Raw genomic sequence first — 15600 nt, forward strand, 5'->3', positions numbered from 1 at the left:
AAAAGCTTACCATGAGGTGATCGCCCCATGTAATTATCGTGACATTTGCTTATAAAGAAGGATACCGTCAAGGGGCGAATTCAAAAATTTGCATTCTTGAGGGCACTACTTAATAAACTTAACCCATACGTAAGATTACAATTTCTTGAAATTAGGCATTTTTGCCGATAAATAATAAAGTGGTGATAATATACTCAACTTTATGTTATAATTAACCGAGAAAAGTGGTTTTGCATATAAAGATGGTGTGAAAATTTAACACTCTAAGAAAGTACATTTGAAAAATGTCCTTGTACAGATAATTTAGAGTAATTTTACTGGGACACAATCATAAATTTATTAGGCATCATAATTGAAATATCTAAGAATATTAGATATATTGTGTTAAGTACAATGTCCACAGAGTCGGCCCCTAATTAATGTAATTCTACAAAATCGAGTGAGATCCGTGTCCCCATGAGACCCTACTTAGGTCTGCCCCTGAATACCGTAGACAAAGTCAAGTCTCCCAACTTTATTTGTTGTGTCCTTCATAAGATAAGAAGGTCACGGTAGACAAATTGCTAGTTGATTACCAGCTAACATGAACTACTTACATGCAATTTTTGATTTTCATTTAAGTTTTTTTTTTGGGCAAGAAAATTTAATTTAAGATTTTGGGTTAACGCAACTCTGTTACTCAAAGAATCTTTACGGGAAATTAATGGAGTAAAAGGCTACGTTTTAGGGGACATCATCTGTTTTCTCTCACTACTAAAAAAGAATAATTCCATGAGGACGAGATTCCCAAAATTGGACTCATCCCACTCTCACTCTCTCTCTCCTAAACATTTCTTAGCTAAGCACGCTCTAACGACTTTCAGCCTTTCAAGTAGCATCAATTGACAGGAGACCAACTTGAGCTTATACTGATTTTAACATTCCCATGCACTGTAGATCTTTTTGGTAGTGTTGTTTACTTCATATATTGAAGTTCTTGCTTATTATTCTTTCAAGTAAAAAAAGAGGTGATATTTACAATCTCATCATTTAATTCCCATGCCAAACAAAGATGGAATATAGACTAACAACCTCAGCACTGATCTCACTCGATCCGAATCTCAATCACAATTCCACCTCATTAATAATCTCACTATAAGTCTATCCCGGTTATCAAACAGTCCCTCCACGATGAAAGATTCATTGGCACAACAAACACACCGATTGCTTTTTCCATTACAATCTGGAAGACCTCGTATTTTGGGGGAAAAAAACAAACTCAGAAGCTAAGTCATCCTCCACAGCCCGGCCAAACTCGCTACAGCCCCCCCCAAAAAAAAAAACAAACAAAAACAAAAAAGAAGATATATATACATCCTCGCTACAAAAGCACGAGGGTGGTAGGGGCTACGGTTAAATAACTTTCATCGACAAGTACAGACTAGATTGAAACCAAATGACGATATAAAACAAGGAAACTATGTGAGCACTCTGTATAAAAAGATTATCAACCATCTGCGCTCTCTTGCTTTTTCACTGCACACCTATCAGTGTGTTTAGAACTGCCTCCTAAAAAGGGAATCCTTGTAACAATCTTCTCTTCTTTCTTTTTGGGTGAATGAACAGCCTTCCTTTCTTTTGTAACCTAGCCCAATTATTAAGATACATACATCAAGTTTCTTGATAAGAGTACAAGTGGAAGTGAAAATTTTCAGAATACTTACTTATCCATACCTCTTTTTTTTTTTTTTTTTTGAACAAAACTCATCCATACCTCATTTAATATTTGATGCAACATCTCTGTTATTTCAGAAAAATCTGGCCTTGAAGATGGGTTTTGCTGCCAACATCTTTCAAGCAACGCGGCCATCTTTGGGTGAGTGTTCGGTGGTACCAGAGGCCTTAAACCCTAAAAGACAATGTCAATAACAAGGAATTAATCTCTTCACAAGTTATTGATAATCCCATTCAAGAAAGTACTACAAGAAAGGGTTTGATCTTTTGCCAAAACTTGGTGCAGTTACACCACTTAAGAGTCGATTTGCTAGTTCATAGGCAATGTCAGTCACTTTTTCTAACTTCACAAAGGGGAAAACATAAACGAACTCTAGTTCAAGTCATACAAATTGAGATTATCAGCATATGTAACCGTTTATGGAAATACCTTTTGAACCACACCAACAGCTGCTTGTAACGGGGTCAACTGTTCGTATGGAACCTGGCACATTATTCAAATACAGATGAATGTAAGGAAAAACAAAACGAATAGAAAATTATTAAGCTTCAAAAGAACAAAGGAGAAACAAAACAGATGCATTGAGTTGCCAAATGATAGAACCTTTCCAGTAAGCAGCTCCCACAGCACAATTCCAAAGCTGAAAACATCAGCCTTGCCATCATAGGGCTTGTGTTCAATAACCTTCACGCATCCAAACAAGTTGAAAAAAAGGTCAGACGTGGGTTATGGTCCAATTAGGATTCTTAGTATCAGGCTGCCATAAAACGGCCTTGTTATAAAAACTATGATCCTAGTCAGTCACCTTGGAATTAAATCCAACAGCATCGATCTAGGATTGGAAATAAGGTTCAACTTCAAATGCTGACTCAGAACAAATTGTCCCAGCATAGCGACATGTCAAGTAAATATAATTGTCAAAAGTCACAAGTATATGAAGGAAACTAACCTCTGGAGCCATCCAACGGTAAGTTCCAGTTTCTGCAGTCATCACTCCAGTTGGGGTTTGCACTTTAGCAACACCAAAATCAGCTACTTTAACAACCTAATAGGAAGAGTTTAGGATACAGATTGATGCTATGCAAAGTATAATACGGGCTGAATAACTCTCCAACAACAAAGAATTGTCAGGATGCAACGACCTAAACTGCTACAACAATGTAGGGTGAGGCATAAAACCAACCAGGACTGGTTTCTTTAAAAAGTTACTGCTACAATAACGACCAATATTCCTAGCAAAAATAACAACCAATATTGTTTCTCTCTCTCTCTCTCTCACACACACACACACACACACACACACACACACACACTCTTTTGGAATAGGAAGGGTAAGCTTTAGGGCACCCTTCTCCTTGCCTCTCACTCTATCTATCCCAGAGACAATCTTGCTTGGCCATTTCACACAAGTAATTAACGAAGGGAATTGAGTTCTTACATCATTTTCATCCATCAAAAGATTGGCAGCTTTGAGGTCTCGATGGACTATTTTATTATGGTGCAAGTAGTTCATCCCCTTAGAGACATCAATTGCTACTTTCAGCATGGCTGGCAGCTTGAAAATTCCCTTCTGCTTATGCAAATAGTCAAAAACACTCCCACGAGACATGAACTCTGACAATGCAAAGCAAAGAGACTAAAATAAGCAAAAGATAAAACTCTTTCAAGAAAAAAAAAAAGGCATAAAAAAGGAACAGGAAATCAACAACTTAAACAACTGTGTATGTGCAAATTAGAATCAAAATAGAATCACCTGTCACAATGCATAAGCTAGGAGGTCTTGTACAAGCACCAATAAACTGCACGACATTCTTGTGCCGAACTTTTCTGCAAATTTAAGGAAGAATTCAGAGAGACGAGCTTGTGAATGGGGGCTAATTTTCCATTAACTGTTATGGCTGTGGATGAATGATAGTCAAACCAATCAAGTGCAAGGAATGTTTGGCTGATGCCTAGCAATCACATTTTTGTGTGATTCCCTAACAAAGGAAAATGTTAAATCCCAAGTGGTAATGGATTACACATGCAAGTAGAATAGAACTTAATTCACTTCAGTTCCATATGTAACATTTGATTTTTAACTATGGTACTCTTTCCAGTAAGGGTAGTAGTTACTTCGAATGCAGGAAACACAAAATATCTATTCTATACTATTTTGTGCTATGTGCATTCTAAATAACTCGAATCCCAAAACGGAAAAGAAATTGCAATTGTATAGACGAACGGAATTGTAATAGAATTCATCTATTCAGACCCTCTTTGCAATCCATGATTCCATATTATATGGTACTACAAGTGTATCCTACAGCTACACCAATCAATCAATGACAACTAGATTAGAGTCATTAAATGCTTTTAAGGTCCCGACAGAGAATGTTCCACAAATACAACCAAAGAACAGAATTGATCAATCCAATATTAAAAGGAATCTGAGACTGATATAGAACTAGTGGAAAACTACATCACCAAAAGTTAGCTTTTCTTTTTGAAAATGTCAGACACACCAAAAGTTAGCTTCAATCTAAGAAAAGTCAGACACTACTTAATCAACGTTTCATGACTCTTGGAAAATCTACAAACCTCAGTATAAAAACTTCCTGACCAAACTCCCTCTTCACGTCTGCATTGAGATATTCACCCCTAAGAACTTTGATGGCCACATCCTGACTACCGTAAGTACCTTTATACCTGTGTCAATGAAGACATACTATTGAGCATGCAATACAAGGCAATCAAATCATCGCATACTGTACATAACACTTACAATTCTTTACATGATCCAGTAGCAATTAAGTGGTCGAATTTCAACAGCACGGGATCAAGTTCCCAGACATCACCCTCATCAGTAGGTATCTTCACATATTCATGACTTAGCTCACTCTCAGTTTGACACAACACCTTAGCGGGCGATTTGAATTGATGTTTCAACCTAAATTGATTCTGAAGTGTACATAACCATTATGTTACATGCATAATAAATTCGTAACCCAAAAACATTATGCAGACAAGCTACCTCAATCTTAGGAATTTCCCTCTGCAATATATCTTTAAGCCCCTCTGTTTCCTAAAATTTTCCACCAGACAAACGAGTCAAGCAATTTGTAATTGATACCGATAGAAGAGAATCATTTTCAACTTTCCCTTGGATTCCTAAAAAATACACATGTATGAGAATCTGGCAATTTGACATAAAAAAACATTGCTATATGAATAAGATGAAGGAAAAGGTTAAACTATATAACAACTAAATATCAACAACCTAGGAGCAACAAAATAAGAACAGATGTCTGCTAAAACCTTGAAATAACTAAATGATATTTCTGCTAGGTAGAAAAACAAAGACGAAGATCCAGGATGGAATTTTCTAACAACCTCACAAGTGCAAGAAAAACAATGGCAGCATCTGTTTGTCGGGTTTTTTATAGTTCATTTAAATGGTACCCTAGTACCAAGGTTCAGCTATAAACTGAAAACTCCAAAATAGCTAATGTGCCTGAACTTTAAGAAGTACATTAGAAACGTGAACTGAAAATTAAGTAAATGTTTAGCTTTAATGACTTGGTGGATAACTTGTAGTGCCCTTTCCATATAGCAATGGAGGTAATACAGGACATTCACCAAAATCCACCTATTATGCAATACCAAGATGGTTCCAAATACACAAAACAGTAACCAAAAGACAATCAATCACACAGTACACGAGGAATGTGGTTGTTATCACATAGTACACAAGGTATGTGGTTGTTATATAGCTTGATATACATTGTTGGGCCCATTACCTAACACCCTAAGCTTTTGGAATTACTAGTAACTTAACATGGTATCAGAGTTGGTTACCAGAGATGGGTAGAGTGCGTGTCTTTGGCTTGCACACAGTAGATGCTGCCGAGGTAGGGGGTGTGTCTTTGGCCTACACGTGGCGGGTGCTGCCGAATGAGTATGCTACGCGTAAGGAAGGGTGTGAAGCGAAATCCCACATTGTATGGGTACCAAAATAATATGAAGTATATAAGCTTGAGCACACCCTTACTTCAATAGCTAGCTTTTGGGGTTGAGCTCTACCCAAGAGCATGTACCATGGTATCAGAGCTCAAGTTGCAAGAGGTCTTGGGTTCAAGTCTCTCTGTTTGCATTTGTTCTCCGTTTGCATTCTACTTCTCCCTTTTGCATTTTATTTTGCTCTATCTATGAAAATTTGCATCTCCAATGCCAGGCGAGGTTGCACGTGAAGAAGGGTGTTAGATAGCTTGATATACATTGTTACTTGTTAGGCCCATTTCCTAATAGCTTCAGCTTTGGGGAACTTAAATAGGATCCAAACAAAATTTAAAACTATATTCAAAATCATAAAACTGTCAACTTTCATTTATTACGTCATATGTATTACTAATTTTCGAATATGATCAATTTCGAAATAATCCATGTTTTCATAGATTATTGTTCAAAATTACCATAAAACATATCTTCAAAACATGGTGTATATTGAAATTGATCATGTTTTCATGGTTATTATTTGTAAAATTACCATGAAACATATATTTGGAACATGGTTGACATATCAAATTGATCACGTTTTTTATGGATTATTTCTATGAATTATCATGAAAATTGAGGCTTAATAATCACAAACATAATCTACCATAAAAATCATACATTTTTTCATGAAACATTTATGCATTACGATTAAAAAAAACCCACAAAAAAGACATTAGGAGACGACCACATCCTGGCCCATTCCAACGGGCTTAATGCCGAAAACCAAACACGCCCTAAAGTACAAAAACGCACAAAACAACAAATTACCAAACAAAGACAGCCGCAAGTCTTAAATCTCACATATAAGGTCCAAAATTCCTGCACACGCTCCACATATGAAAAATATTGATCCATGGACAAGGATATTGAAATACTCCAGGCCGCACAAGAATCTCAGAAAGCCCAAATTTATATCGCAAGCATGAGATCTGATTTGATGATGGGTTTGCTGGCGCCAGTTGGCAACGATGGGGTTGACGGCGATGGTGGGATTGACCGGGACGATGAGGTTGATCGGCGACGGTGGGACAGACGCGTCGGGCGGCGGCAGGTCGAGATCGATCGATCGATCGATCGAGAGTAGGTATGTGGGTTTTGTATTTAGGGGAGAGGTAACTTATTAGGCTTTATAAAATGACGTGTTTTCTTTTAATAAGGGTATTATTGGATTTTTTTCAAAATTCAGGATGAAAACATAATAATTCAAACCTTGAAGGATGGACGCCTAAATAAGTCTTTTAAATAGGATGCCTATTTAATTTCTTCTTAAAGCTTTTAGGTATGTTCACCCTTTTATTATCATCTGTAGAGCCCATCTAAATGACTCTACTCATTCTATTCGACAGTTGATGAAAAATATTTGATTTGCATATGGTTTTGATACATGGACATCAATAGTTCCTTGGGCATAGAGATACCTAGGGGTCCTTAAGCACATGGATGCCTAAGGTTTTGCCTTCGTTCATTTGTTTCCGCTGATCGTGCGGCATCAGTTTGGTATTAGAGTAAACATCAATCTTTATTTGTTTTTGCTTCCAACCCAATTTTTATTTCAATAGTCATTTCTCCGAGATGTTCTTCTCAAAGCATGGTCTTGGTCATGGATGTTTTCAAGTTTTTAATGATGGACCACAGTTCTAACTTGCTGGAGTCAAGTTCTTCTCGGTAGAGAAGAAATGATAGGGAACTTACAGGAATATCCCATGGGCCCTGCGAGCCATTCGTACATAATTGGGGAGGATATTGATTTGTTATCATCATCCATTGATCATTATCTCTTTAGATGTTAGGATTTTACCTTTTACTTTTAGTTGTTATTTTAGGAGTAATTCTATCAAAGAATTTAGGTCCTTTTATCATTTATTATCTTTCAAACAGCCTATTTAAAGGATTCTACTCATTCTACTCAGTAGTAGCCAATATATATATATGATTTAGAATATGGTTTTGATAACGAGATATCATTATTTCCTTAGACAAAGGGATGCCAAAAGTTTTATCTTCCTTTATTTGTTGTCATTAATCATCATCCTGCATCATTATGTATCCTCTATTCCTGTTTCTAGTTGACGACTAATATAAATCGGAGATATTCTAGAAAGAGAAGTATACCTCAGATGACCAGCCATCGACAACAAATATATCCAAGGAGTAACCATCTGTAGTTGAAAAGGCATGTGCTTCTTGGATATTCAGCCCAATATCAGAAAGTACGGAAGTTAACTGAAAGTCAGCATACAACAAATTAAGAAGCCGACCAAGGAAAATCAACTTAGAGCAAAAACAAACTCCAGAGCTTGTGCTGGACAATTGCAATTGAATATCGTTACAACAAGTACGAGAAGTTGGATAAATACCTTTCAAACTAATCATCCTGAAGAAAAACATACCACAGATGGTGAACAAGTACCAAACAACTCCTAAGATTATTCATCCAAGTGCAGTTAGACTAATCACGGCCTCTAAAGGGCACTAGTTCAACATTGTGGCCCTATAAAAACAAGGGTTTTCCCAAGAACCAAAAGTGGGACTTCAATGAAAAAATATACTGGCCGGTGCTGAAAGTAAGGTATGACTGAGGTAATAAAGCCGGAAGAAGTAAAATACAAGAAGACGTAGAGGGAGTTGTCCACTTACAAGGAAGAAAGATTAACATCGCTAAATGATTTCTTTCACAGTTGTTATATGTTACTCAGGTTAATTCAAGCATTACACTATCAGCATGGCACCTGACCATATTTTCCCAAGTGCCTAACCGTTGTACAACTACACAGTATAGTAGGAAAGGATTCTGTGCCAAATAGTAATCAATATTGTACTATTTAGTGCTCTCACCAAAAAAAAACAGCCCTAATTAATTATCCAGCATATTAGATTTGGAATCAAGTACATCATGGTGGTTAACAGTGCGCTGTATACATGGTAACTAGTAAGTAATCCATAGAAATGCTTGTTCTGGTCCACTTAAAAGGAGACAACCAAAAGATGAAGATGCCAATAGTAAGTTTAGGAGCTATCAAAAGGAAGCGTGTCAATAGTAAACAAAACGTAGCTACCTGACTGAGGAGTTTTGGCTTGTCAACTGTGGAAATCGTAATTTCGAAGAAACGTCTGCATAGTTTGGAAAGTTTTACAGTCAATGAATCATGAATAAAAATCTTCCAGAATTAGCTGAAACTTAATTCTATGTCACAACTCATTTTCATGATGTCACATAAAAAATATTAAAAGAATTTGACTTGCATACAGCAATAAGATAAATTCATCATATACATGGATATGATCTGAACATAACAGCATTCAAAATCTCCCAAAATAATCTGGCACTGAAGACGATAAGAACACTTGGAAAGAGCTTTGCAAGAGGTACTTTGATAACATGGTCGTTCTCACAAAGATATATTTAAAATGATTTTTGGGGGGGCAAAAATATGTCTATTCAGAAGAAGATGGGGACTTGGCTCCGACTGTAAATGCAATACTAAATCTGAAACCACGTGAACAAAAGAGGCAAAAGTTGTGAAAACCCAACTAGTATTAGCTAGACCTAATACTAGTTATGAAGCCTCCACTGTATTACCAGGATGAAATCCCAAATTATGGTAAGAATGAAAGACCAAATAGCACAAATCATTACAACAGTTGTGCAAAATCAGTAACAGTTCTTTAGTTTTGTCACATATTTCTAGCAATCGTCTCATCCCATCCCATCAGCTCACAGATATATCAATTTTTACGACCCAAGATCTAATGAAGGACAATCTAATCAACGATAAGACTCCTGAACAAAACCAAAAAAATTTGGCAGCGAATAATAAATTTTTTCTGGGTGTCATATATGGAAATAGCATTATATTGTTTAGTAGTAACAAATTTTTTCTGGGCGTCATATATGGAAATAGCATTATATTGTTTAGTAGTAACACTTTCTGCCAGCCTTGTGCAAAGGACTATTTTTACAGATGACCACAGAAGCTAGATGCTTTTTCAATGGGACATAAATGTCATCAAAATCAGCTAATATTTTGTTACTTCCACGTTCGCCATAAATAGTACCTGTAATCCTTCCGTTTCAGCTGTTTCTTTGTTTCCCCCCTACCGTAATTCACATGACAAACTGAACATGCTGTTGTCCTATTTGTTAGAAGAAGCAAGAGGAACCATGACTTTGAATTGAGGTAATGACTCGTTGTCGGTTTGGCAAACTGCTGCTGCTCGATATTGAGATCAATAGTTTCAATAGTAATCCAGCTTTTTTTACCAGAAAGTACTCCACTTTTTCTTTCTATCTTTCTTTCATTTTCTCTTTTCTTTTTTGATTTTGCTGTTTGGTGTGCTAAAGTTATGACACCATTAGATGGGTCTGCCAATACATAAGACAGGGTCAGCTCTTTACAATGTTCAACAATTTATTTTTCCAGAATCCCACCAGTTATCCTATAAGATTTGAGGTAATCTTGGTGTTAAATGTGGAAAGAACAATTTGACATCAACCACAAACACCCTGTGTACTAGCAAATGTAAAGAAAACCTCAATCAGGAGCAAACCTTACAGAAGTATTTACCGAAAAAAGTGCGGTTCACCATCGCCATCACCATCACCTCCACCTTGACCATTTGAATTGTTAGCCTCAGTAACTTCAAGGCTTGGTGACAAGCCAAAGGCATATGTTGGACGACTGCTGAAATTCAAGAAGTATAGAAACTCAGAAAATAGTGTTCACATAGAGTGGCAGGAAAATTTGGTTAAACCAAAAGAGATAGTTCAGATAGCATTCTTATAATCTTGCTTCTGCGTGGTAGAACCATCAGAAGTTTGTGGATCCACATTTCTCGTCGAATGAACAGTTTCACCGCAGCTTACATCAGTCACGGGAACCTGAATAAGAGAGAAATTGCCGAGATGCATTTAGCTGAGCGAAGAAGTTACAGGCCTAATCGGAGGAGCAAGAAAGAAAAGTGATAGTACTAGTTTAAAAAAAATAATAAAAAACATATATAAGACGTGCAAAAGTCACGTGAAAAAAAAAAGTGACTAGTAAGCAAAGGTTGATTTATACATCTATCATTTCTTCAGGATATATATATATATATATATATATATATATATATATATATATATATATATATATATATATATATATATATATATATTCAACCATGAGTTCATGATGTCTCAACCACAGTCCTTGTTTATATAGCAACTTACTTACATACTTGACGATATATGTAGACCTACTTAGGCTACCCTACTTTTCTCAGAATATAAAGAGTAGATGTTCAGCACCATGGAAGAGCTATAGGAGAACTTTCTCCGTGATAAAAATATTTTTGCAACAAGATAACATACAAAATTAACATACAAAAAGTTGCCAGCATCCTGGAGGGAAAAGAGAAGGTCTAAATGAAGAGCTTTGGCAAGCTGTCAAAAGGAAATTGGTAAACGAATATCGTCATTCATTTATCTGCATATGCAGCAACATATCATGATTGGAGCAGCCAGATAAAAACCACCAACACCAACGATCCACAAAGTTAACTTCAACAACTAACTAAACGGACAAAGTTGTTCTAATTGTTAAATGACAGCTTTGCCACTTATTACCTGCACAATACGGAGTTCAAAAGCAGGTCTAGTAGTAGGGTCTACTGCCCGATCCAGCAACTTCATGTGCATAATAACATCTTCTGGCTGCTCTACGTACACAGCTGTTGCATAGCTGCAACAGGTGGCTCAGTCTATCAGTGAATAAGCCGTCACTAGAGTTCACAAGTAGGCAGGATGCCCAATAAAACCCAAATATTGGATACAAGAAAATTTAAATCCCTGCCAAATTACACTACCTAATATTTCCGAATATGACAACAGCATAACTTACTTATGACCAAATAGAAAACTGTTCCAAAGTACAACTCCTGTTTCAGTTCTCATAAAATGAGAACTTCAATGTCTTAAACTACAACTGTTCCGTAAAATAGCACCACAAGACAAACCTACTAACGAGAACAATCAATTCAAAGAACATCTCCGAAAAAACATTTCAAAACATACAGGCGCCGAGAGCCATAGAAACGTATGAAGTGAAAAGATGATAAGCAAAAACCAGTGCAATAAGCAAAAACCAGTGCAATAAGCAAAAATCAGAACAATAATCATTTTCGATAGAAAGAAGAAGCCATAACAGTCCATTGTTTACTTGCCGAGAAGACGTTCGGAGAGGGAAAATAAAATTTCGGATGCTTTATATCTCCTGCTGCTGTGAACAACTTAGTCGCATAATCCCTCATTAGGGCCTTCCACTCCCACTCTCTGTTCTCGCTCGAGAATTTTAGTGGTTTGGGATTTTTAACAGACACCTTCGCACTTGCACTCACGCATTAAGTGACTTAGTGAACAAAGAAAGAACAAGGTGAATAGCAGAATTGCTCAATGTTTTTCTTGGCTGAATTTAGCAGCCTGTTTTTGTTTTTCCCTGTCAAACCAATAATCACTACAAATTAAATCCCTTCTTCTCCTTCCTGTTCTCCTTTTCTTCATCCACTTGGCCGTCAAACAGAAGTTCTAACTAGACAACAGGAATCAAATTACACTGTAGTTCCATTTCCTATGTCAACGGTATTCTCAGCATCCAAATTCAAAAAGGTCGTAGTAATAAAAATCAAGAATACGAATAAAACCAACAGAATTTGCGTTCGCATCTCTTTTTAAAAAACAGAACAACAACAACAATAATAAGATTAACGGCGCAAAAGGGGCAAAATTAAAAAGGTAGGGCTAGAGAGTACCTAGAAGAAAATCGATTGAAGTGATTCCACAACTCATCCTCGAAACCTGGTTGACTCGCCTCTTCGTTTTCCGAAGCCCTGAGCCTCTGACATATATCCTCATAAACGTCGAACTTCTGCCTCCTCATCCGCCTCTTGGTCGACGCCGACTCGGTCGCCGTACTACTACAACTCTCCGTGTCTCCCATCCCCCCCTTTTCCAAAAAATATATCTTCCAAAAATCCAGATAACAGAAAAAAGCACGCGCAGGCAGACTGACACAGGAAAATCGAAACGGCGACGTACTGTTCGAAAACGAAACAACAACGCTGATCACACGCGGTTCACGTGAAGAGCAGATTCAAAGGCGCAAGCGGACAACGACGCGGACGAAGACGACGTCAAAGAACCAGCTATAACTTTGGCAACGCCGAGGCCAATAGCTTCAATACGCTATATATATATATGTCATGAGTATCTATACGTATAGTGGAAGAATCGTATGAATCTTACTGTGTGCAGATTCCTTGGTGAATCGTACATACAGATGGTTAACTCCTCTCTCTCTCCTCTCTCTCTCTCCTCTGCGAGTGTCGTCTGGCTCCAGAATATATATATATAAACAAACCGATTTGGCCGGACGTCGATGGCGCAATGCGCACCCATCAGCGGGTTTCGACGTGGATTCAAACGACGTTTCATTTGTCTCGCTAATGTAAGCGGGGGTGGGGTTTTCCTTATTTTAGCGATTTGTTTATCAGAATCTAATATAATTAGTTTCCTTATCCAATAGCGAAATCTGGAATTTAATAATGGTGATTCTATCCTTCCCACCTCCATGGCTTACCCAATGGGGTGCCGCTTGGGCTTCACTTTCCCACTCAACCCCCTAAAAAAACTAACCATATTCAAACTGGCTTTTTGTACTAGTACGTAAGAGACCAATTAGGTCCTCCAATCATCAACTTTGCCTTATATCACTAGACAACAAATTTGAATTTTTTTTTTTTTCATTGCCATCTTAGTAAGAGCCAATTTGCGTGGGGCCTAATTGGTTTAGGTCAAGATTCTCAAGATTCTCTTGTGTGCCGATCTCTCTTACGATTGCGTACGTGACGTGAAATTAGATTTTCTGTGATTCTTTTGGTTCAATCGGCAGATTCTATTCAACAATTCAAGTTGCTTACTTTCTTTTTTTTTTGTGTGCGCGTCATTCGTCCAAAGAATCAGGTTTTATCAGATATCGATGGAGATTTTGTCGAAATCGTATTTGCTGGAAGAGTAAAAATTATCTATTATTTTGAAAAACAAATGCGGTTTGACCAGCTTTTAGCAGATATCTGCTCATCCTGATTCTATGAGACATTGAAATCAATGAAATGAACGGCTTGATCGTTGAATAGAATCATGGTGGCTCTCATTTTACGTTACATAAAGTCATACGGAATCACAGAATGACATGATGGTTTCATTGGTGACAACTATTTCTACCGTAGGCATTATGTTTCATGGTCGTTTATGTTCTGTCATTCCAAATATTGTGAGATCCGAGATCCCATCTTTTTTATTTTTTTGGCGGAAGTCTTTTTATGCAACATCTTTTTCTAATATATAAAGGGAAAGCCTTATTTCGATGCACACTCCAAATTGAAGTCGACTCACTTTAATTAGTTTCCGCAATCAGACTATCAAACAAAGAAAACCCAAGTTTCACATATCTCACCAAGATAATTGATCTATTCTAATATATAAGTGATAGCTTTTATTCGACGTTGACTCAAAATTGAAGCCTCCGCAATGGGACAAAGAAAACCCAAGTTTCAAACATCTTACTAAGGTAACTCAACAAGAAGAAGAAGAAAAACTCAATAACTGCCACATTCAATCATGTAGAATCCTGCACATTGGTTTCCTTCTCGATGGGAAGTGCTAACACGAAGTTCTATCCCAAGATCAACCAAGCCCTTCTCCCCATACTTTATTCCTCTTCCATTTACAATCCTAAAAACTTTGGTCTCCTTTTCAATTTTGAAGTGTGCACCTGAAGATGGTGTCAATTGCGCCATAACAACCCCTCTCTCTGCGGCTCTTTCCTTTCGCAAATAATACTGTCCCGGTGTGTCGTCTATAAGAGAACTTCTTTTTGTCAGTAAAAGGAAATTTTGGTAAGTGTGTTGTCAATTGAGTTAACTTTGCGTTTAATGAGTCTTTAAATGAATGGTTGTTTCGAATGATATAGGACATATACGCAAACTACTTGCGTTTAATTTTTAGCATTTCGATTTGCTACGGTACAAAATACAAACTAGTTCAAATCTTGGGGTGACGGGAAGGGTTTGTGGGGTACAGAACCTCTACTAGGGGATTTAGAATCCACACTGGACCAGACCTTAAGCCTTAAAAGTCTGGTAAAAGAGACAGCCAACTAGCTAGACCAACCTATCTCCTTGTCTCCTTTGAAGTAGTCTTCACTTTCTTTTTCTTTTTATATTTTGTTAAAAATGGGTCAAGCTGAATTTTCTTAGTTAGACTTGTATGGAAATATATGTTTCACGGACTCCGGGTTGATGCTGTGCAGTGAGGTGCACACCTCCGAGCCGTCGAATCGTGCATCCGACGGTTCGGATCTCATCTCAGCAACTAACAATCGAGAGCTGTTCATTGCCGAGATGAGATCTGAGCCGTCAGATGCACGATCTGACAGTTCAGAGGTGCGCAACACCGTGCCGCACACACCACTGCACAGTATCATCCCCCAATTCATGTTTCACAGCCCACCTTGAGAGTATTTCTTATTCAAACTCTTAATAATAGATTTTGCTCATTTTTTTTTCCGGAACTAAACCCCCTACTAATAATAACACTAAAGAAAAAAACCCTCAGGAGTACACAAACCCATTTGGACCCACCTCAATTTGATATTTGAATTTAAGTTTTGACTCAAAGATGCCAAAAAAATAGATAATCATTTATCCCAACGAGAATTACTAAAAACCAGACTATGAAAAGTCAAAAGAATGTGACATAGTAGCCCTCAACCAAATTCTCCTTGCCAACAATTCTTGGGGCCACATTGCCCTCATGC

At 37.3% G+C, this 15600-nt stretch overlaps 1 protein-coding gene and 1 long non-coding RNA gene across 5 annotated transcripts; one reads left to right on the forward strand and one right to left on the reverse strand.

The window, feature by feature from the left end:
- Positions 1 to 1100: 1100 nt before the first annotated feature.
- Positions 1101 to 13349, reverse strand: LOC131330886 (serine/threonine-protein kinase STY46-like). 4 transcript variants are annotated; one of them, XM_058364628.1, is made up of 16 exons: positions 12536 to 13349; positions 11355 to 11469; positions 10528 to 10628; positions 10315 to 10428; positions 8806 to 8860; positions 7862 to 7972; positions 4728 to 4778; positions 4479 to 4654; positions 4295 to 4402; positions 3468 to 3541; positions 3153 to 3328; positions 2664 to 2759; positions 2318 to 2398; positions 2144 to 2197; positions 1754 to 1888; positions 1101 to 1624 (listed from the first exon to the last, which is right to left on the reverse strand). In XM_058364628.1, the coding sequence occupies exons 1-16, from the start codon at positions 12721 to 12723 to the stop codon at positions 1487 to 1489; spliced, it is 1773 nt and encodes a 590-aa protein (XP_058220611.1). In that variant the 5' UTR covers positions 12724 to 13349; the 3' UTR covers positions 1101 to 1486. The 4 variants fall into 4 exon arrangements, with proteins under 4 accessions (XP_058220611.1, XP_058220614.1, XP_058220610.1 ...); XM_058364631.1 differs by having other exon boundaries at positions 1101 to 1614; positions 10315 to 10431; XM_058364627.1 differs by having other exon boundaries at positions 10315 to 10431.
- LOC131330889 (uncharacterized) lies at positions 9311 to 10279 on the forward strand. Its single transcript, XR_009201278.1, has 2 exons — positions 9311 to 9614; positions 9670 to 10279. It is a non-coding gene; the product is annotated as an uncharacterized LOC131330889 (long non-coding RNA).
- Positions 13350 to 15600: the final 2251 nt, after the last annotated feature.

This window comes from Rhododendron vialii, chromosome 6a (genome assembly GCF_030253575.1).
Source record: "Rhododendron vialii isolate Sample 1 chromosome 6a, ASM3025357v1".
Classification (NCBI taxonomy): domain Eukaryota; kingdom Viridiplantae; phylum Streptophyta; class Magnoliopsida; order Ericales; family Ericaceae; genus Rhododendron; species Rhododendron vialii.